Source organism: Pungitius pungitius, chromosome 4 (assembly GCF_949316345.1).
Source record: "Pungitius pungitius chromosome 4, fPunPun2.1, whole genome shotgun sequence".
In the NCBI taxonomy this organism is placed as follows: domain Eukaryota; kingdom Metazoa; phylum Chordata; class Actinopteri; order Perciformes; family Gasterosteidae; genus Pungitius; species Pungitius pungitius.
Genome location: NC_084903.1, coordinates 8,318,717 through 8,342,301, shown reverse-complemented (window position 1 = coordinate 8,342,301; position 23,585 = coordinate 8,318,717). Strand labels below are relative to the sequence as shown.

The window sequence follows — 23,585 nt, the reverse complement described above, 5'->3', positions numbered from 1 at the left end:
TATAATGGGTATTAAAGGTTAAAAACAATGTAAGATTTGTTGATTCCTGGGAGAGATTGGCTAACTCCCCAGAGGTACACAAAGTTATTTAATTTAGTCTAATTTAACAACTGCAATAATCAATTACAGGGCCTTCCTCTAGCATAACATACTTAAGCACACATCTTTCTCTCAAAAACTTTGATTAACGAAATAAAACCCGGGTGAAATAAAACCACGATTAAAACAAACATGGCCACCGCCATATGTTGAAATGTTATATGTGTTTGGGGGGCGCGATGATCCCGCGCTGTGGAGCTTATGGTTGCGTGCAATGGGCACACTCGGATCAAGTAATATTAATAGGTCGAAACTCCCTCGAGCAAAGGGACAAAAACGAAGAAAAGCAGGAGGAGAATAAAGCCCTGTAAAGAGGTAACGTTATGTATTTCCATCTCAGACAAGTCATTTCATGTTACACGATGCTTTAGATTAACACTCTAATTAGGGTTGCCAACCGTCCCTTAAGACGGAATCGTCTCGTATTTGAGCATGAAATAGCGCGTCCCGTCTTGAATAAATGTAAATGTTATAATTATATATAAATGTTAAATATAAATGTAAATGTTACATATAAATATAACTGTTAAATGTAAATGTTACATATAAATATAAATGTACATTTTAAATGTTATACATAAATGTTAAATGTTATATATAAATATTAAATCTAAATGTAAATGTTAAATGTAAATCGTTTAAACATGTTTAACTTAACGTTACTTGTCCAAATGACAAGTGCCTCTAATCGTTAATGTCGAGCTCTTCTCTTCAGATTAGCTTTCCACATATCATTTGACATTTTTCACCTGATAGTAACTAGTTGTTTGTAAATGCATTTATTATGCCTGGTTTATCAGTTGGTTTTATTGTTTATCTGTTTGTGCTATATCTGTGCTGGTTTAACTTTAAGGTGTCTCTGTCTACATAAAATGTATTATTATTATTATCAATTGTATGTATTTGCCTTCAGGTGAAGGAACAACCCGCCCTGATTCTGCACTACAAGCTTCAGACATTTTCTCCCCTACAACAAGTTCTGATGTCCACGAGTCCGTCAGGGCAGAACCGATTGATCAGCTGACTGGCCAACCCTGTCTGGCATAGTGGGACCCGAATTAGTCAGTAGAGGACCAAATCATACCAATCCAAATTTCACCGTCCCAAACAGGATGGACGAAGTTGCCATCACAACTATTTTGACCTATTTTAACTATTTATTTTTAGTTTGTATATTTATTGCAAATATAGTATTATAGTATTTCAAATTCTAGTTTGATAAAGGGCTTTCTAATTTATCTTTTAAATCGTATTTGTATTTATTTGGCAGCAACAGCAAAGAATGTATAAACGAGGGGCACATAAAGCCAGATAGATAATTCACTTGTTGTTTGAGTTTGTAAAGTTCCAAAGTTACTAAAAATTAAAATGTTCTGAGACCATTATAGTTGCTTGTAGTACATTTAGGCTCATGGAGAGGGTGGATTTCCTTGAAGTTAAACATTTATCTTATTGGACGTTGTTTATCAGATACATAATTGTAAGCATGTAGTGGGGTATAGCTTTTGATTGTGATCGTAGACTTCTTCACTACCGGCTCACAGCATAGATCTGTACCAAAGACTCCAAGGGATGAGTCCTGATTACCCCGTTTATTCTGAGTGCTGCTGATCAGCTATTTGAACTGGCTGATCTTTCGAACAATGATTCCTATTGGACTGTCACTTTCCTTAAGTAAGACAGCCATGACCCTTTGACCCACCCACCCCCATACCCGTCGGACAGAAACACGCACAAAACCAAAACCCACCAAATGTAAAAGGCAGCGGCTGCTACCAGTGCTGTTGCATATTGTTTTTCTCTTATATTAACATATTGATTTCTTTTGCCACTTATAACCCTTTATCTCTGATTGTAAACACAAATAATTTAACAGAATGAATTTGGAAAAAAATCCTCCTCTGTTGATTTGGTCAGAACTCATAACCATGTGAAACTAATGTTGATGGGTTCCAAGTAAACATCCCTTTGTTTAAGGGGGTCAAAAAGTGGTAAATAAAAAAAGGAAAGTTACCAGAGTGGCCCTGTGCTTGGGTATCAAACACTTAGAGGATGTAAACAAATGTTTTATCATGTGAATGCATATCAAACATATTCACGAACCATTTTTTGTTGAACTTACAGTAAAAAGTTGCATATTTACACATGAAAGGCTACAGACAGCGCGATCGATGACAAGGCATAGAAAATATACATAGTTGTTATTGTGCAATCCATCTACGTTGTAGCAATGAACACAACATGCCAGAGATGTAAAACATCTACAAAACAACCCCTACTAAAACCTGAGTTTCACATTAAGAATCAACTTGTCACCACTAAAGTGGAGCAACAGTGTGAAATGCAGCTATAACACAAATGATTTGGTTTGAAAAGGGTTCTGAAATGTTCAGAAAATATGTATTAATTAAAAGAGATTAATACTTTGAAACTCGTGATTAATTACTCAGACACAGCTTTATCCTGCATTTAGTTATTTGTTGTTGCATACAAAAAAATATTTCAGGCAAAAAAAATTGATTACACTTACACTTGATACGATTTGTCACAGTACAAAATTATATTTAAAAAAAACCCTTTTGGCTTGACTTCATACAAAACAGTTTAGCCATCATCTCTCTTCATGTTCTGTACAGTCATCTCTATTGTAATGTCACAGGTGACTGTACAAGCGTATTACAATCATGTAGCCACAACAGTGCTTTAACTGTAATGTCTTACAGCACCACAAACTGACTCAAAATAAAATCCATTTTCAAGGTTTTTTGTCCTGGTAAGATCATTTAGGTGGTGCCCACTATTTGATGTTCAAAGTGTTAGAGGACAGAAATCATTCCCAAAGATGATCTCAGATCTTTGAAATAAAACCTTTCAAACCTCTTATTCACATTACTGTGGCACTCCTGTTGGTAATTATGCTCATGGATTCATACATCCACTAGCTTTCATTAACTCAGTCATTCAGACACTTAATTAAAATTACAATGTTGGAAATGATGCAGCCAAACAACAACTTCCAGTAACTGAATAGGACTTTTCCAATCACGAGCGGAGAGCGTTAATCCTGAAATTCTGACCGGGGAAAACATTTTGTAGACAGCTGGATATCTGTCTGCCAAAGGTCGATCAATTGTGTCCTCTGGCTGTTCACCAATAAGGCAAAAAGACACTACCAGAAACAAATGCTGGGATATCTGATACTAATGGATCTATGTCGTTTGTGTCCATTTGAATGTCGAAGGAACTATAAAAAAACAAATATGTTCAGATCAGGGCCTTAGCTGGGATTTTATTTACCATGAGGTCTTGAGTACCGTAATGTATGCAACGCCACCCGGAAATATAGATCAAGATCTCACATGTTTTTGACAACATTGGTTTTTCATATAATATTTACTCACTTAACTGCGTAATTATGCTTTCAGGTCTGTTGATTTATTTATATGTTAGCCTAAAAGCTGTCAATGTAACTGGCTAATGACCATGTATAAGTTTGTCTTGGTGATATGCCCGAAGAGCACTTGACCTCAGCGTCCACGGCAGAAGCTCCGCCCTTGGTTCACCTGGATTTACACTGCTAACATCCCTCCAGAGTAAAACGTGTTTTTGTGCGTTTGGTTGTCAGGGACCAACGAGAGGGCCTTCATCCACTACTGTTTGATCTGTTTCAGCCTCTCGATGTGATGACAGAGTTTGAGCGCCGGGCCCAGCTTCAGTCCCATGTACTTCATAATGACATCACTGCGCAGCAGCATCAGAGCTCTGCCATCGATCTCCTGCAGAGAGAGGAGCACGCCGTCGTTACAAACCATTCCTGCCCCAAACCGCTCCATCAAAATGACTTTTAGGCAGGGGATGCTTCATTTGCCAGAAGAAGACAGTTTTGAATGAAATACTCACGTGTCTTCTGAACAGTTCGACGTGCGGGCCGAGTGTTTGGGGGTCCGCCTCTTGGACAAACCGCATGACATCGTCAACCGACCAGGAAGAGGCGTCGTTCCCTGAAGCCTCCTTGTCCGGCTTCAGGTGATCTGAGCCTGTTGTCGAGCTAGCTGCTGTAGAGGGTCAACGAAGGGAAGAGAGATGATAAACAAATCAAACAAACACCGTTAGCAAATATTACTCCTTCTACTTATGATTCTCGAAAAAATATGTCTGGATGTAGTGTACAAAACTGCCAAATTAAAGATGAATGGGGAGGAAGTTCCATTTCAATTGGATAAAACTATTACCTGCTCAAAAATGGACCATTTGGATGCTCTGTTAATTGCTTTGGTTTAGATCAGGGGGGAATTAGTCTAAATAATACATAAAATAAACTCATGTCAACAATAATCACCCTACCCTCCACTCGTCTGGGCGGACACATCTGGCCGAGGTCGGTGGGGTTGGAGCTGACGCGGCGCAGAGGTGGCGGCGTGTGTGTGTGTCCGGGGTAATATGGCCGCTCCTTCTTTGTTGCTCTGTAGTCGGATGCGGTGTGAGGGGGGCGGGCGCTGGGAGAGGCATCCTTGGAGGAGTTGTCGTTGGGCAGGCCATTCTCAGGCTGGGACAGCGGTTCTGTTTCAAGCATGGTTGAGAGATATTGTTGGTGCTGTGATAATACTGGCAGAAGAACATGTCTGACATTTTTTTTGAAGAACAGCGTTATACAAATGTACATTAGTGCAGAGGCTTGTTGAATGGAGCCAGGTTTTACAATGAAAAACATTTTTTCACCATAGACATAATTGAATTTGTTTTCCTGTTGTTACTGCTAATAGTGAGCAAACCTTTCCTCTTTCTCAAGGTTTTTGGCCGTCACTTTCTCCCGTTACAGTAGCTGCGTCCGCACATTTGCCTACCTGACTTGGTCCTGTTGTAGAAGCGTGTGTTGTTGCTGAAAGGGCTGAATGGCTGCGAGCTGAACAGGCTGTCGCTCTCCAGATGCAGGCACATGTTCTCCAGGAAGCGCAGCACCGAAGACGTGCTGGAGGCGGAGGGCAGCTTCACGTAGCGGATCCCATGCTCTGACCGCACTGCGGTGCACAACACGGACAGGTGTTAGTCTTCATGCTTACAGTTTGTAAGCACACACACACACACACACACTGTATGCATTCAAAGCTTAAGAAAAACAGCAGATGGTTTGGGGCTACCACCCTCCCTCTAGAAGCAAAAACCCACCTTTTTTGTCCCATCCCACACTGCATCAACCCCCCCCCCCCCCTCCTCTCACACATAACCCAAGCCAAGCCTGCACAAATCCACAAATTAACTCCCCCCTACACACACACACACACACACACACACACACACACAGCCTTCCCAATCCGGCCCCCCCAAGGGAGAACCAATCCCAGCATCCCAAACCAGGTTAGACGCACATGTCATTTCTGATTACTGACACAGTGCTCACATCAGCTGCAGCCACAGGCACTGTCTTTTATTCCTCCTCTCTTTCGTCTGTCATACACACACATGAACGCATGCGCGCGCACACACACACAGACGCATGCGAGACCCATGAGTGTGAGCTTAAACCAATTCCCCTGGCTGATTGCATATCCAGGCTGTATAAATTAGAATGTATCCAGCACTTCTTTCCAACAAGTCATTTTCAAGCAATAGTTCGCTTCCATGTTTGCTTTCTTGCCAACAGTTAGATGAGGAGATGAACTCTGCTGCCAGCAGCTAGTTAGCTTAGCATAAAGACATGGAAACGGATGGAAACCTATAGCTTAGCTTTGTCTTAAGAAAACAATAACCTGCCTACCAGCACCCCTGAAGCCCTCTAATTCACACAATATTTGATCATCTGTATGGTATATTGCATTTTGAATAAAAAAGTATTGACTATTTCTAGGAAACAAGCAGACTTCAGGGTGTTTTAATGGAATTGCACTTTCTTGTTTCGTGTTCTTCTGAGTTTGAATCCTTATGGTTAAAATGCACTTATTGTATTGTATTATCAGCTATATGACACGTGATGTTACTGCTCATTGTCAAGAAACAGTCCACCAACTCACAGTAGTATGTTCTTTCATCTCTAGATTGTTTTTGTGAAGATGGTTGAGTTTCTTTTTTACATCTGGTGGTGCGTCCGCCGCTGTGTTTACCTCTGATGACTTCTCCTCCGGTGTGGGACTGGCTCTGCAGGAAGGACAGCATCACCGAGGGCTGGTACGTGCAGTCCACACACGCCTGGACGGCCTGCTGAAGCACCGCGTTGACTGGAGCTGGACCAAAGTGGTCCGGGAGCTGCTGCACCAGCTTCCTGTCCAGGTGCGGCCCGTAGTTGCCGTGCTTGTTTACATAGACACACACTGGAAGGACACAAAGGGACGGAAGACATGAACCAACCTAAACATTGTTGAGTCGTTTCTATTGTCACTTCTATCTGTTATCCCGTCTACCTGTGCAAACTACATTGGAGCCGTTGCTATGGTTGTTGTCTGCTGGGACGTTTCCGGAGCTCAGTCTGGTCTCCGGAGGTGGAACTGCAACTGCTGGTGCCCCCATGGATTGCACCACTTGGGGCTTCTTCTGGAGCAAAAGAATAAACAAACCCTCTCTCATTAACTTTGTGTAGCCTACAAAGGCTGTTGGTTAATGATTTGTTAAAGGCGTCTTTTAAGTCTTTCACTGCTCAAGGTGAACTGGACTTCCTTCCTCAAACTCCTCTCTCATCATCAACGCTCCACCTCTGCCCTCTTCTCCGCTTTATCAATATAATTTCTGCCATAATACTTCCAAACACAGAATGACGGGGTCGCATGACGGATGGAAGCTCTTGTGACAGCTCACCTTAATCTTAGGCTTGGGCCCCCTCTTCTTGTGTGGTCTGGGGGCCAGTTGAGCCTGAGAGCCAGTTCTGGCGGGGCTCTGTGACGCTCCATTAACGGCTGCCGCCGCCGCCGCTTCGGCCGCCGCCTTCAGCAAAGCGATAGTTTGGGATTTGGGTCGACGACCCCGGACGCCCTTGCGCACAGGCAGGGGCGGCAAGGGGTTGGGCAGTCGGTATGAGGTCTGCATGGAGGAGGAGGAGTTGGAGGAGGAGCGGCGTGCAGCGAGGGAGGCCGAGGTGGAGGAAATGGGGGCGAGGAGCGCGCCAGGGAGGGTAACTGGAAAAAATGGGATATGAGAGGGAGAGAGAGAGAGAGAGAGAGAGAGATAGAGGCAGACAGAAGCGGACGAGATGAAAAAATATATTATTCTTTTTGGAATGCACACATTAGATTGCATCACGCTAGATTAACCTGCAGGGGAGATTGGTTTTGATTTCTTTTTTGATTGGCAGGTCCTTTGTATTTAGCTCGTCCATACAATGAAATCAGAGTCAGAAGGCTCAAACCCCTAGAGACGCTGCCTGCTAGACGATTTCCTCGACGGCCCTCTGCTTCCCGCAGCACAACAAGAATGGTGACTATGGAGATAAGACTTTAAACCCTTTCAATATAAAAGGCAAAAGATATGAGAGGCCAGTGTCAATGGGGAGTTGCGAAAAATGGAAAGAAAAAAAAGCAAAGGGCTAAAAAATACAACAAAGTATTTTAAAAGTTGAGATAAAATGGAGCCAATTAAACACTACAACAAGAAACTATGGTGATGTGATCATTTTCTTTTTTTCTGCTACTGGAAAATGTTTTCTACCATGAATCATGTCAACAGAAGGACTTTTCAAAATAGATAATGACTTTTATGACTATTTATATATGCCAGCTTTGGTGTTGAAATAAAAGCAAATGGACAGTAAAGTGAAAGAAAGGCAAATATATATTCATAAAGAAACAAAGAAAACCAGTGGCCCCACCATTGTCTTCATTAGCTCTGAGCGTGACTGTGATATGATCACATGATCATCATAATAGATGTTGGAAAAAAGGAGAACCCAGATGAGTGAGAGGGATGACCATCTCCTATTTCCAAACAGACATGCTCCTGAGTGGAGCGGGGGCTTGAAAGTGCACAAGGAGGCTCTCATGGGGGCCGGGGCTTTCATTAGCGCCTCCTTGGCTGACAATATGGAGACACTGTGGAAGGTTTACCGTATCCTCGGAGGGGCCGGCTGGGGCACCCCAAAAGCTGCTTAATTGTGAAAATGAGTGAAAGTGGGCATGGAATGGAGCTGTGTTTTGTTCAGGAGGGAAAGCATGCAGGCGGGGGAACAGAAACGGTGGCCTGCGGTGCACGCTTGTTCACACCGAGCTGGGAAGCACAAGCTCTACAAAGACAGATCAAAAACGGGTTTGCGGGGGACCAATCAGTATCAGCGGGTTTTAATTCTCCATGGGTTGGAGGGGGCGTCTCTGATCTTTCCCTGTTGTAAAAAAAGGATATCTAATCCAATCAGGTTATTTGACAGACACCACAGCCACATGTGCCATTTCCACACTGACGATTAATGTCACACTACAGTTTAGTTTATCCTGACTTTAAAAAAAAGCCTAATCACCTCCACATTTTCTGCTTCAACTTTCAACGAAAATCAGCTTATAGATGCGTTTCATTCCACACCGGCTGACAGCATCATACGTATTCTCTCTCCGCTTGTTCAAACGCTTCAGCGCAAAGAGGATGTGATATTTGCACTTAGAGAAATACTTGTTTTTCACAGCTGCACTATTGATATATTCTAAATGTCATTCTACATACATAGATCCCCATGATCCCGTGGGACATATCTGCAGTTTATGCAAACGTGTTCTGCTGAAGAAAGAGTTGCACGTGTGTTTTACAACTGTCAAGTGTCAAATCTTTACATTTAAGAAGCTGGATCCAGCGAATGTATGTTTTAATGGAACCAGCAAATTCACTAGTTAATTAGAGAACCAACACCTCAGCTTTATATGCTATATACTTTTTAATATATATTCTTTTTATACAACAATAACCAATGTCTACCAGATGAGGTAGAAACGACGCAGTTGAATGCAGCAGTTTAGTTTGCTCAATGGTTAGATTTTTTGCGTGATTTGTAACATGGCTAAAATATACAAAACCACTAGTTTAAGCAAGTGTATTCTATTGCACCAACCCTAACCTGCAACATTCAGACAAACTACACAAAAGAAAAAATAATAACACTTATTAGTGTGAACAAGAAGTCACTTTTTTGTCTTTTGCCTGGCATACCGAGCATGTAAACGTGCAACTAAGCAGACATATGGTACTGATCATGACTATATAATTCCAACTCGACCCATCGACCCGTGAGAGCCGCAGCTCGAGGAAACGTGCGAGTGTGTGAGTGTACGCGCACGCATGAGAACGGGGTCGCTGAGAAGTGTGTCTGCTGTCTGTGGGGGTGGGGGAGGGGCTCCACAGAGTTGCTGCTCATCTAATGGCAACCCCCCCCCATCACAGCAAACAGGCCAGTCAGCCACATGCACGCACACACACACTTACAGGTTGTTCATGTGAATCTGAAGCTGTATCACACACACTCAAGAGCGGATTCAGGTTACTGCGTGTTACTGCGTGCCAGCTTAAATAGCCCCCAGGTCACAAAGTATAAACAACACTGTGTTTTCCTGCACAAAGTCTTCACACACCACTCGTCAGTCACACAGGACTTGGGTGGAGGATCACTTCTGAACTGCTTCTCTAGGTTCACGTGGTAAAAAAGAAGAGCGCATGAAATGAGTGGACTGAAGATCTTTGACGTCCACTAATCATTGGATGAGCGTTTGGCTCTTTTTCTAACTAATTCCTGATGCTTTACACACACATGCACTCAAAAAACGCATGATTAAAAACACATGGAGCTCCAAACATAATAAGAGCCCAAAATACTGTTTGAGCCGCAGACTCTCTGCATCTTTCTGATTGGCAAAAGCCGCGAGTCTCTTCCAATGAATCTGACCAAATGGATTCTAAAAAGTCTTAATGCTAAACAAAGAACACAGTGTCAAACTTCAGCTTTAATCAGTAACACCAGGGTAGGAAACTGCTGCATATGTGAGATGACATGCAGCTTTCATCCTAACAGAAGATTACACTTTCACTTCCATTTTTGTTGTTATGCCAGGAATATTTGGCACCAAGGCGAGCACAAGTTATTTTAGTAAATTATCCTTTGGCTGCTCGCGGACGAATTTAAAACAGATTGAAGATACAACTTCCTGATTTGAGTGAATGGTTTTAAATGTGTGCAGTAATCATTAATGTTACATTCTAAGGAATTAGTAGAAACAAAAGCATATGATTTATGAAAAGGAACCAAAATACTTAATACTGTTACTTGATAAAATATGTTATTACTAAATAAATGGTCCAGAACTTCAATTCTCTCTCTCTATATATATACTGTATATATATATCTAAAACCGGTCAATCGAACACATTAAACACAATCCTAAAACATCATCAATATAAACACATAAACATTATAAAACATAATCAAGGGGCAAAAAAGCACTGGTACAGTCAACTGTTAGTCTGGGAAGTTTTGTCCTTTCATTTTTGAAAAGAAGACTTTAGAAACAACTTGGTAAACAAACCAAACTCACCAGGAAATCCCCTCCGATAATGAAGAACTTCACTGCTTCAGTTGTGGCTTTTGTACTAGTAGCAGCAGAAGTAGCAGCAGTAGTGGTAGTAGTAGTAGTAGTAGTGGCAGTAGTAGTAGCAGCAGTAATAGTATTGGAGGTAACAGTAGTGATAGTGGTTGTAACGTCCGTAACAATAGTCCCTCTGTAGAGTCGCTTCCTTGTTTCCCCTCAGAAAAAACTCTTGTTTAGCTGGTGCTGGCGTTTCCTCTCAGACCGATTCTTTCCTCTCCCTAACTTCCTCTAAAATACTGCCCTCAGTCTTTTCTCTGGCTCTCTATCAGCTGCTTTCTCAGGTCTCTCCGTGAGTCTGTCTCCTCTCTTTTCTCCCGGCAGTCGTCCACAACAAAGCCCACACGGCTGCTGCCTCTGCTGCTGCAAAGCTTCCCTCCCAATGAATGAGCAGGAGAAGGGGGGGGGGGGGCACAGGAGGGGCGGGGGTCGATATTTGCATAAGGGCAAGGGAGGGGGTGGAGCGAGGGAAAGAAAAGTAGGTGGGTGTGTGGCGTGGAAAAAGAGGGGTGGGGTGGGGTGGCGGGGGGGGGGGGGGGGTTGAGCCCTTTATTCATGTTATCTTTAGGCCGTATCGACAGTCTACATCAGTCACCTGCTTCTCAGCAAGCCCCTGGGGGGGGGGGGGGGAGATGACGGGGGAGAGGGGTTCACGGCGGGGCTCCGAGAGGGGATGGGGGATGGGGGGGGAGTAAGATGTTGGACCGGATCAGGAGTCCCGATTGAGGTGCAAAAGGGACAACTACAGGACTCAAAGCACACATGAGCAAGCTTTCCCTCAACACATGCACACACACACACACACACACACACACACACACACACACACACACACACACACACACACACACACACACACACACACACACACACACACACACACACAGTCTCTTGGCCTAGTAGGAGTGTAACCCAAGACGACTCAGACATTCCCGGGTGAAGGATGGCCAGGTCCAGCTTCAGGAAGCTGTTGCCCAGTCAGACATCACCGAGCTCTGGAACAATGTGGAGCAGAGCGGTCAGAGGAAGCCGCTATGGGAAAAGTCCTTTCACTCCAAAATGTCTTCCACAATGTCACAAACGAACCAGTGCTGTCAAGGGAGAAACTGTTTTGCATCTCAATTAGATATGGCTGACAGATGTGGAATTATTTGACACCATTGGTTCAGAGTCTGGTCAAGAATCCAACAAAGGCCAGAGCACACTGAGGGTGGATGATTTCAAAATAAAAGAGCAAGAAAGTTGATCTAAAATGGAACAGCAAATATAAAGACAATGCGCTGATATTGTTTTTTGTCATTTAAATACTAATACCTGTATAAATTGTGTTAAATTCCTAACAAACTAGTCAACATTAACATTTAATAAATACGTGTCTATAAGGTTTTTTCTTCCCAAATATAGAATACAAAGGTATCTAAATATAATAAACAATATTATGTGTCTGCTAAAATACAGACATGCTCTATTATTCTATGTATTATTCAGAAGAGGCTATTCTTCATGCTGACCCAGTTTCATATCAACAAGCAAGACAAAGGACATTGACACAAAATGGGTTTTTTCTTGTGAGAAAGTAATGTTTAAAAAAGGGAAAATAATTAGACATCCTCTGTTACTTCTAAGTAAAACGTGTTGCAGGGGGGCGGCAGGACAATTCTGATGAAAGCCAATTAGAAATTTTAAATTGTAATTGTAATTACAGTCTTTCACTCCTTTTCTCGCATTTGCGGCCAATTATCAGCTCATTAACACCTCACCCGAGCCCTACTCACTTTCTCACTTACTCACTCCCTTGCAAACAAAGACGTCTGATTAACATTACACTGTTGTTTTTTTTTTTTTACCTACCTACCTTTACTCCACCCACACACAGAGTAAACGGGTCTTAGTAAGTAAGTCCCTCTGTAAGCACACACCCTACCAGACCTACACTTTGATACACAGATTTAGTTAAAACTTAGATTTAAGTAGCCAAGATACACTTAGGTGTAAAGAATAAGTCAGTCTTTATACCCATGAAACAGTCATTCATTTGGGGGACTCGCCTTACACCTCCACACTAATCTACAATATCGTAGGGAAACTTGGTGAGAATGTTACAACATGACGGCTCCCTTCACACACACACACGTTTCTCTGGTGTGTCGATACATGAACACAGGATGGTGGATGTAAACCTGGATGCCCTGAGAACATGTGACTGCTGCCATCAATCAAACACCAACCAAGTCGGTTGTTGGTCCGTGCTATTCAAAAGGCCCGTTGGTGTGCTGACCAGAGGACACCAACGACTGGATGGGAGGTAACTGCAGGCGAGAGGATGGTGGATCTTCACTGAGACATTTGTCAGAATGATCGTGACGGATGAAAAATGTCTACAAATCTGTCAAAGAAACCAAAGAGACAAACTGAACCAACTTAAGCTTCAGTGCTTTAGCGGATATCACACCTTGATAGACTCCTGTAACCGCTGAGCGTAATTACCACATAATTTCACCCTGATTGATAATTAATAGTTCAGCACTGCATTCACATTTTAATAATATCTATCAGGGCTCTAATTTGCCAGACACATAGAGGTAATGTTTTGTCAATTTTAAAAGCTGACACCATATATTTCTTGCTAAATAGTGGAACAAAATTAGATGTATAAATACATCTATTTTGTTTTGTGTTTCTGTAATATAATTGTAAAATTCGCTCCACTTTTAGACAATAAAACATAGTGTATGCTAAATAATCTTATAATAGACATTTATTCAAGAAGATATACATTTATTTCTTGATTTTAGTATTAAAATGTTCATATCAATAAAAAACATTCAGAACCAAGCAGCACATCAGTATTGATGATGGTTCATTTATTTGAATAAGCCAAGTGGGAACTTAAGTTTGCAGATAACTGATTCAAGACAAATTATTAATCAGAGATTTATCGAAGGTTTAAAGCTGTTTTTCACTCTACAATTACAATCCCTCATAAACTGCTCCCCCCAAAAAGCAAAGAGGCAACGTCCATGATTAATAACAACACAACAATAGTCGATTGTTCAGAAAAGACACATTCAATTATATATCTATAATTACATTAAAAGAAAAGACCCTTTTCAACTAATTTTTCATCTTTAAAAAAGGCACAACAGCCCAGACAATCACACATTAAAAAATCTGCCTGTGGTTATGTAGAGCAGCGGATTAATATACATATATACTGTATATATAAGAGAGGGACCAGAAATTGGAATCTATTCAAGCAGACTCCCTAAACCTTCAGAGAATCGCAACCTCAATGTGGAGGTCACAACCCCACAAACAAAGACAAGCAGCTCAAACTAAAGCACACAGAGGGAAACCAAACATACACTAATGACCATCTGACCTCCACATTTAGCAACCGACTTGGGTTTTAGTGCAAACCGGCTCCAAACGAAGACATTCAAATGTCTAAAGAGCTTTAAGTGAGCTCTGTGATCTGTGAAACTTCTGTTGCGTTACTGTGTCATATTACAAGATGTCAAACAATGGCATCATCGTCCATCCTGTTACAATGATAAAAGGAACTAAGACTTCACCCAACCCCACTGCCATCAAATAGTGCACACAAACATATATTCAGGAAATCAACCAAAACATTTTCTTTCTGTGAAAGAGCTACAAAAACTATATTATAATAAAAAACTATATTATAATAGTATTATCGATTCCAACTATCAATCTCAATGTTTCTGTTTTTCAATATTTTTTATCAACTTTGTTTCACTGGCATTTTATTTTGAAGCCATATCAAGCACTCAAACCTACCGCCATTTCCTGCCTAAAAAGGCAAATCTTTATGTTCTACAGACTCAGAACAGTAACAACACATGGACGAAGGCATCTAAGATGCTTCTTTGTATTCCATAATTTGGCCTCTGCAGACCCACGTCACCGACATGCGTCTCACGTCGCATCAGAACTACGTAGCTTAGTGAAAGTGGAGTCGGATCATGAATTCTCCCAACCATCTCTCCTTGACCTGTGACTTTTTCCACAGAGGTCAAGGAAAAGTAAGAATATATGTAAGGTGGTGGTCATTGTTTTGAAGCATGAAATTATGGAGTAACTGCGTCTGAAGTTGTGCTCTGCTGCCCTCTAGTGGTACGAGTTACATAATGTTATTTAAAGCTCTGAGATAAAACACCTGTTCAAAGCAAAACGGGAACAACCAACCCAGTGTGATGAATATGCTTAAGATTTGCCTGAATGTCCTACATGAGGATCTTCTGACTGTTATGGTGATAACCTTAAACCCATCTAAACGGCCATACTTATAAGTCTTATGCGAACCTCAGCCTCAGTTAGTGAGGACTTGAGGAGTAAGGCGCTTTTTTAGGTTTTCACATCAAACACAATTACAATTAATATAGTTTTAATGATGATATCTTGGGTCATTGTGGAGTTATTGCTTGAAGAATGGATTTTTTTCGATATTTTAATGTAAATATATATATATATATTTACATATATTTATATATATATCATGTTGATTCACAATATATAATCACATGATCTATTTCTAATGGACATCTGCGGTATAAAAAAAATTCATTCATCTATTGCTATTGAGGCACAAAACATAACAATCAGAGCAGCACTTACAGAAATTTCCCGGTGGCTGCAAGCTGTGTTTTGTCAGAGCACACCAGCCGACGGGGAAGATGTCTCTGGAGTCGAAGGGGCACCAATAGTCAAAGGCCCCTCGCCAGCCGTCAAACATGATGAAGATCTCCTGACCTCTGACCTCTCCAACTGTGGCAGGACAAATCAGGTAAGGGTTCTTTCTGTCCACCGCTTCCAGCTTCATACCAGGAAGGAAGTAATTTTTGGCCGGGCAGGCTGGTTCCTGAACACACACGCACACACACACACACACAAATACATACACATAATCAAGCAAAATCATAATGTACGATCGCAATTTGTAGGTTGCAGGTTTGAAGACACTTATTTTATTAAAACAAAACAAGGCTTTCTCGAATTTGTGCAGTAACACAACTATATGTATAGACGGGCATGCCGCTGTGTCTGATGCAGAGTGAATGACATGTGAGTGGGTCCCCCTGAGTCTGGGCTGATTACTGCAATAGAAACAAAAAGAAAAGCTGCAAAAAAAATTACAATTACACGTTGTTAAGTTATTTTCTAATATGATTCTAACAATAGAGACAAGAATATTATTGTTGGTGTAAATGTTTGACATGTGTGTTTTTAATCACGTCATAGCTTAACAGAGATTACTGTAATTGTTACTTCTTACACAGTTGTAATTACCTTTTTAAAAGCAGAGGCAGGGGCCATCTCTGCTCCACTCAGCGTCCTCAGGAGGAACATAGGCCACGACGAAGCATTCATCCTGAAACCTAAGCACACGGTCAGAGTCATTCAATCTCAGACGCAGGCTGGGGTTGTCAATAAGCAGGATTTCCATATGATTTTGGCACCCATGTGACTCAACTGGTATTTGCTGAGCATATTGTCTTACAAAGCTACATGGTCACTGTTTGTGCAAACTTTGGAAAACAGTCCGTCGATGGGCACCACACCAGCATTATTTTAATCACAGACAAAATCAGAGAGAATTAAAGATCTGGACCCATAAACACCAATCAGAAATGTGATAAAGGGTTAAGCTTAATTAGTACTGAAATGACATCTGATTAGTGAAAACAACAGAGTGAGTGGGCGGCACTGTGTAGGGCAGTGGCTCTTTGAACCCCAGGGGTTCATCTGATGGAGGTTACATCTGCTGGAGGTTACATCTGCTGGTAGTGAAATATCTGCTGGCTCACCGAGCGGTGGCTGCAGCATGTCTCCGTTCCTCTCGCAGCTCCCTATTGGTTGGATCTCTAACGAGTCAACCAGCCTCCAGAAGTCGTTGGTGTTGTCACTTCCATCCAGACGCAAGCGCAGACGAGTACCCATCATGCCCATCACCGTCGCAATGCACACAGAGTTTGAGTTGCGAGGGTCCCGCGCCTCGAGTTTCATTCCTGCTTTAAAGTCATTGGAGGGGGGGACTCTGGACTGAAGAAGGACACACGGGGATCTCCAGTCACTGTCATGCATTGTAAGGACACTCAGAAAGATTTATGACAAGCTTTAGAAAATGGGTCATGAATACAATCGTTCATTTGAAAAAAATGTTTTTTAATGAAGCTGGTCACAGAACACTGCATATGTGCATGCAAACCGAGTTTCCTGTTTTTATAACAACTCCGGCAGTTATTTTACCATTATGCTGCTGAAAGGAATATATGAATAAATAAATAAAAAATATATAAATATAATTTATTGTTGAATTTGGTCATTGTTGAACGTATGCAAATTGTTGAATATCACCTGACTTATCTGTTAAATAACATCTAACGTTAAGTTATTTACAAGTAACAATAGACATGCTTCTCTTGACTCGTGTTATTATTAAGACGGTATCAAATAACAATATCACCAAAACAAACATTTGGAAAACATCTTCTTTCAAAGCGAATGAATAAAAGGGACCCTAAAAAGCAGAAAAATAATAATGCATACCTGTTTGAAGGAAGTAGGCGAAGCTGCAGTGGAGGATGTTTCTCTCAGATAATCTTCCCACCTGAACGGTTCTAACATCAGAAAACACACTGATTGATTCAATATTGTTCTTAATTAAATCTGTAATACCTTATTTGACCAGTAGAGGGCAGGAGAAACAAACTGTGAAATAAAGGACATGTGATGTGAATACAACACTCACGTGACAGTAAGCTAACGTTAGCTGTGAAGTACATCTGGCTAACTTGCTAGCTAACGTTAGCTAAAAGATCAGTTGAGCTAACTGGAGCAACATTAGCATTCATTTGGCCTCACATTTTGACACCTGGCAAACTTAGAGTTGAGTCAAATACTCACTCTTTTAACTATTTTGAGTGTTTCTACTGTGGTCCACTGTCTCTAAAACTTAAATAGGAAATCCAATTAATCATCTTTGAAGAAACAACAGCAATGGGTTCAATAGCTTCAGTATATTATAATTGTGTTACTCAAAATACTTCTTTACAGAAGAAAGTTCTAAATTCAAAATGTTACAAAGGTCAGAAGTAATGTTTGAAAAATATACAAAAAGTACTTAGTTATTTTAACACTAACAAATATATGAAAGAGCATGTTGATGTTGACGTTTTTTGTTGAAGAAGAAACACTTTTAAAGATACTTATAGTATGCTGTTACTGTACTGTATAAGTTTAACATGTGTTTTTCACAGTAGAGAGTACTTAGTAACTACAAGTATCCAATACATTTAGTGGACTAAGAAGTACAGTACTTTGAATAAATGTAGTGACACATATCATGATATAGAATTTTACTGCGTCTTCTGTTTCATATAATTAATGTCATGTTTTTGTTTTTCTTCGAATAGCTGCCATGTAATGTGACCCTGAAAGTATAGATTTTATGCCGCTTTTATTTTCTAAAGAATAATTGCAGATCGCGGTCCCATTCTATGCTAATTATTACCAGAGCTGTTCAAGTTAAGAAGATATTTGTAATTAAATGATTATGAGGGAAGGAGAATCTTGGTTTAATCTGCAAGGGGGAACTACTCATCAAGAAATTGATAATTCTTCTGAAAACGCAGCTTAACATGTTATTTATGAGTGCTTTTTCTAACCCCTTCCATAAATTACTGAACAAAAGACAAAACCGACTACTGATCACTGTTAATGCAAGTGCTGACACAGAAAGGGCTGATTTTCTTCTTTTTTAAGCTATTAACTCAAACATTTTTAGAATTTTAGATGAAGAGAAAAAAAAGCCAGTGAGAGATGCCAACCATTCGATTTGTCGAGGGGAGCTCCTGCTGGGATGCTGCTTTGTCTCTCTTTCTCCTCTTTTTGATCTGAAATCAAAAGACGATTGAACTGCTCATCAGAATGTGGGAGCTCCCGAAATACAGACTGCAATTAATGTGAGAACTGAGGCATAAAACCTGCCATTGGAAACGCTCTGAGCGAAATCAAATAGTTTGTTGCGAAATGTCAGTGAGTTTGATTGTTCTGTGTTGGTTTCATGATGAAACTGGCTTTGAGGCCTGTTAGTACATTTAAGTATCACAGTACAACACGTATGACAGTGTGGAGGCCTACCTCTGTGTGGAGTTCGGCCCATGGTGACCGAAGCCAAGCAGGCGGCAAAGGACCTGGAGTCAGACACAACGTTTCCTGCACAGAGACTGGAGAAGTGACAGAAACAGTCCAAAAACATCAGAATACTTGAACACACAGATCCAGTGTAAAGTACGCTGTGGGGTGGTGAACCCTCCATTATACAGGCAGCGTAGTGAAAGTGGGGGGTTTACTTCACAGTATTGCTAGTGAAAATCAAAGACCTTCCGGAACTTAAATACACATCTTTGACACAAAGATTAATATTAATTCATTCTGTATTTACCCACTAACTGTAAACTGGCTTCTTTTGCGCACAATACTTATTTTTAAAACACTGCTGTTGGTTTAAAAAGCACTGAATGTTTTAGGTCTAAAATAAATGCATCATCTACTGCTTCATTATGAATCATGCAGACTTTTTATATGGTCTGTCCATCTAACAGATCTCATATCGGAGTTGCCATAAGAACGCATGAAACATCCAGATCACAGGAGGCACGATATTTGTTAAAGGAAAAACATATGAAAAAATATTATTCTTGTTTAGTTTGCAGAAATGTACCGTAGTTTACAAACTTGAGAGTTTAGTACAAATCATAACAAAGAAATTACACTACGATATTTTTTATACAATGTTCAATAATAAGAGAATAATGCTGAGATTTCCTCCAAATTCTCAGGGCTTGCAGATTAAAGATTAAGACTTTTTGGGTTGATTTGTTCAGTTGTTGCATTGTTATGTAACTACACTACCATTGATATTCTCCTGTTTAGTATGATTCTATTATTTTAAATCTACCCTTTTTGTATATTTTATTTCATGGTACCCTTTTGAAAAGTATATTATTATTGTCTTGTGTTTCTTATCTTGTCAAATCCCATTGTTAATCCTCAAAGCACTATTGTTGTCTAGTTTTTGAAAGGTGCTTTACAAATAAACACAGCGATATTGAACCGTGGCTTAAAAATTACATATTTGGTGATGTTGTTCGTCAACAATTAAAAATACATGAAATACATCAATAATGAATTAATGGCCAAAGCCATCGTTGTTGTTCCCAAACGATGATGAGTGACACCACTGAACTTCGTCCCACATGCACCATCCTAAATAATCATTAGAGCAACAAATGTGTAACTATCCACATCTGAAAATAGTCTGCAACAATACACCATTTGTGTAATTAATCTGAGTTAAAATAACTTCTCTACTCTACTTCCCTCCAAACACTCTGTTTTGCTACAGATCTCATTGTGGTTGTGAAAGGAAACAGCCATTTATTCTTTTCTAATTGCGTTACTGTAATCCTTCCTGTGATATCCAATCTGATACTCACAACTTGGATACTATTCTATAATTTATGGCAACCCTGCACATAAAAACATACAACAGCCATGAGGCTGTAAATAAAGACATCTTATCCTGTTGATAAATCACAAAGAAAAAGAATCATTCCTGTGAATAAACACAAACAACATGCGGATTAAGGGGATTTGAATGAAGCGGTTCAAAGTCCACAATAATTTACTCCTGATGCAATGTACAAATTATTAATAAAATGAGGTTGTTACCACACTGTCAACGCTGAAAATCGGGCCTGAATATTCAGGTTTACAATCCCACCGAGCAAAGCCCCACTCACTGCAAAGCTCGCACATAGTGATAGCTCAAAAGCAGAAAAATGACCCAAAGTACCAGAACATAAAAAATGCGATGTCCTCGGAGGTAAATCCCGAAATTCAAAGGTTAAAATCCACTCAGAAGCCAGACCTCGTCCGCCTCTCCATGCGTTTGAACACCCAGCATCTGCGATGCGTTGTGGCTGACCCTCCCTGTGAAGACCCCTCTCTGTCTCTGCGGTGAATCCCATTGAGTGAGAAGGAGCCATAAAGATTCCAAGCTGCCATAAAAAGCCATTAAGACGTGTGGATGCGGGACGTCTGCTGGCCGACATGAAAAGGATTCCAGCTCAGCTCTTCGCTCGGCTTTAGACTGGTTCAGTGTTTGCACTGGTCGGCCTGTCTCGCTAGAGAGGGTCAGACAAAAAGAAAAAACGCCCAGCAGGCCAGGAAGCACTTAGTTTTTACAACCCCCATTTGCCACTGAGGCGCTCACTTATCTGGGATCAGTGTAATGTTAAAGTTAACACTGTCTGTCAAAGTGTTACTGGTGGTTGTTTTTCTCTTGTGAGAAACAAAGGTGGTTGAAACTATACTTTACTCAATGATGTTTTGTGCTGATGAGAACTCTGATGTATTCACTCTGCATTATGCAGTATGTTTTTCATAATTGATGTTCAATTGTTTGATGGCCACTTTCTATATTTCACCTGAAAATACATGAAAGACATAATGTTATAGGTACATGGGCTGTATGTTTCGTTCCATTTAAAAAATAAATAACCAGTTATAATGACTGAATAATGACTTGGAAATCGCAAGTAAGCCCACAGTGAAGGAATTCTTGTCTACTATCACGAGCCCAAACTTGAAAGAAAAAAGTAATATCTAAATAATATTATTATTATTATTGTTAATATTATTATTATTATTATATATTTGTTTAGTTCATGGTAAGAATTCACAGTTCCTCAAGTAGATGTCTTTCCTTGTTTTAGATGTCTCCAAATGCCTCTTTTTGTATGATCAACAAGTTTAAAACCCCAATATATTTACAAATATTAATAAATCAGTTGATTAACTCATTGACAACTAAAAACCTGATACCACAATGGCACATATATTGAAATATATATTGCTGGTTCAAGCCTTAATCTTTTTTGTACTGCATTCCTTTGCTTTATATGACTCTAAACTGGAAAATTTAGGTTTTAGAGAAATCATGAAAATATTTTTTTGACTAAATTAATAATTCGATTAATTGAGTATAGAATTGTGAGATTAACCAATAACAAGTGAGAACGAAAGTAACTAATATCCGACCTGTTGACTAATAATAGCAAACGTTAAAAACGATAACATCAATAAATGTTCAGTGATATAGAGCAGAGGGGAGCATGCAGTCACTGCAGCAGCAGTTTTCTAATGATTATCCATCGTCAAAAGTTGCTGGAGCCAGTCGTTTCAGTTCTTCTTAACTCTACATTTTTTACAGTCAATGTAAATGATTAAGACCCAGGAGAGTTGACAAAGTGTGGGGGTTTACGCTTAGAAAAGTAAAGGTATGATAAGCCCCCCCCCTCCACATGGCCTGGCGCTGCCACTCTCCGGCGGCTCAGCGGGGAGACACTAGGGGAAAAGGATCGCGTTTCACCGGGGAGACCGAGGAGCGTGAGCGCTGCAGGGCGTCACCTCCACGTAGCTCACTTAGACCCACCATAACCCCACGAGACAACTTTCCACCCTAGGTATTTTCCGAGGAGACAGCTGTTGATGCAGACGTTCAAGTTACATCACATCACACCACGCGTGTGCGTGTGTTTGACTGATTAAACGTGTTTCTCTTTTTCCACTGCAGGTTTTGGGCTCTCGTAGGGGGGGGACACACAGACTACGCAGAAGATGAAATTTCACAAGAAACGCCTGTGACGCATTATGTTTTCGCGTTATGTTCACGGGCTGTGGGCGGGACAGTGGTTACCGTGCAGCGGCTAAACCCCCGAACCACCGGCCGTTAACGTCCCGGTGCATCCACGGGAGCTTTAACGCGAGGCTGCTGGATCGAAAACGAGTTGTTATAGCTGCAGTGTCACCTTGTGCAGGAATCCAGTAAATAGAAAGGCAGGGTGGGGGTTTTGGGACGGGTGGGGTGGGGGGGGGGGGTGGTCAATGTAGCTACTGTACGCACCAAGCTCTCCTGCTGCACAGAATCCAGTAGAAACGCGCTCTAGAAAATGCGCCACCGCAGCCAGCGGCGCAGCGTTTCGTCGCGAAGGAGAGAGGAAGCCCGTCGCTGGCCGCACACGAGACTAACAACGAGACACGAGTCGTAAATACCAACCGTTTGGACCGGGTGTTTTGATGGGAGATTCCTCACTTTCTATCGGATGCGAGCCGCCATGTTCGCTGCAGCTCCGCGCATGTCCACCACGCAGTGCTCTAATTCATATTTTGCACCGGAGGTTTGAAAAAAAAAGAAAAATCAGTCAGAGGAGTGAGACATTATTAATTAATCGTTTTTTTGTAGGTGGATATAGTTTCATTTTGGATTGTGATAATAAACTGCATGGGGTGTGGAAACGAAAAGAGAAGATGCTCACTGCTGTTTCCCGTCCTGCAGGAGACGGTGACGAGAGTGAGGGGAGGAATTACTGCAGAAGGTCAGGTTCATGGTACACGGAAAGGGTAATCATTTCCCAAAACCTATTAACGCAAAAAAGGAGTAAAGAAAAAAGAACCCCGATTCTTAAAATGTCTTTATTGAAAGTGCACGAAATTTGGAAAATATTCTGTTAGAAAAGTGTCTGTATACATTTCACTGAATTATCAAAAACTTTAATCAGATACATTACATGTTCATGTAAGTTACGTTGAATTACTTTATGCACATTACAATGTGAAATTACTTTTTTATTGAAGAAACGCGTTTTTACATATCACCATAAACCCCAGCCTGCTGTGCTAAGCCAATGATGATGGTGATTCCGGTCATCATTGACACTGTACATAAATAATAGATGGCAATCAATCAAATACAGCCAATTCTCATTGAAACAATAAAGCTGGTTTATCTTAAACTGATATTTATAAAACCGTGATATGCAATAATCTTGGCATTTGAGTGAAGATAGCAGGTTT

General features: G+C 40.8%; 2 protein-coding genes across 3 annotated transcripts in view; one reads left to right on the top strand and one right to left on the bottom strand.

Moving 5' to 3' along the window:
- Positions 1-2,144: 2,144 nt before the first annotated feature.
- Positions 2,145-22,886, bottom strand: scml2 (Scm polycomb group protein like 2). Of its 2 annotated transcripts, none has more exons than XM_037483616.2 (14): positions 22,789-22,886; positions 18,807-18,892; positions 18,494-18,559; positions 17,214-17,284; positions 16,472-16,706; positions 15,954-16,042; positions 15,282-15,525; positions 6,886-7,202; positions 6,495-6,624; positions 6,198-6,404; positions 4,944-5,117; positions 4,444-4,659; positions 4,000-4,154; positions 2,145-3,875 (listed from the first exon to the last, which is right to left on the bottom strand). In XM_037483616.2, exons 2-14 carry the CDS (start codon positions 18,826-18,828, stop codon positions 3,750-3,752), a joined length of 2,052 nt encoding a protein of 683 aa, XP_037339513.2. In that variant the 5' UTR covers positions 18,829-18,892; positions 22,789-22,886; the 3' UTR covers positions 2,145-3,749. The 2 variants fall into 2 exon arrangements, with proteins under 2 accessions (XP_037339513.2, XP_037339522.2); XM_037483625.2 differs by having other exon boundaries at positions 6,495-6,621.
- Positions 22,887-23,067: 181 nt separating this feature from the next.
- The window catches only part of cdkl5 (cyclin dependent kinase like 5), a 30,214-nt gene continuing 29,696 nt past the window's right edge, over positions 23,068-23,585 (top strand). The window contains exon 1 of the mRNA XM_037483270.2: positions 23,068-23,132. The gene's annotated coding sequence lies outside the window, so the exon portion shown is untranslated. The remainder of the gene's footprint in view (positions 23,133-23,585) is intronic.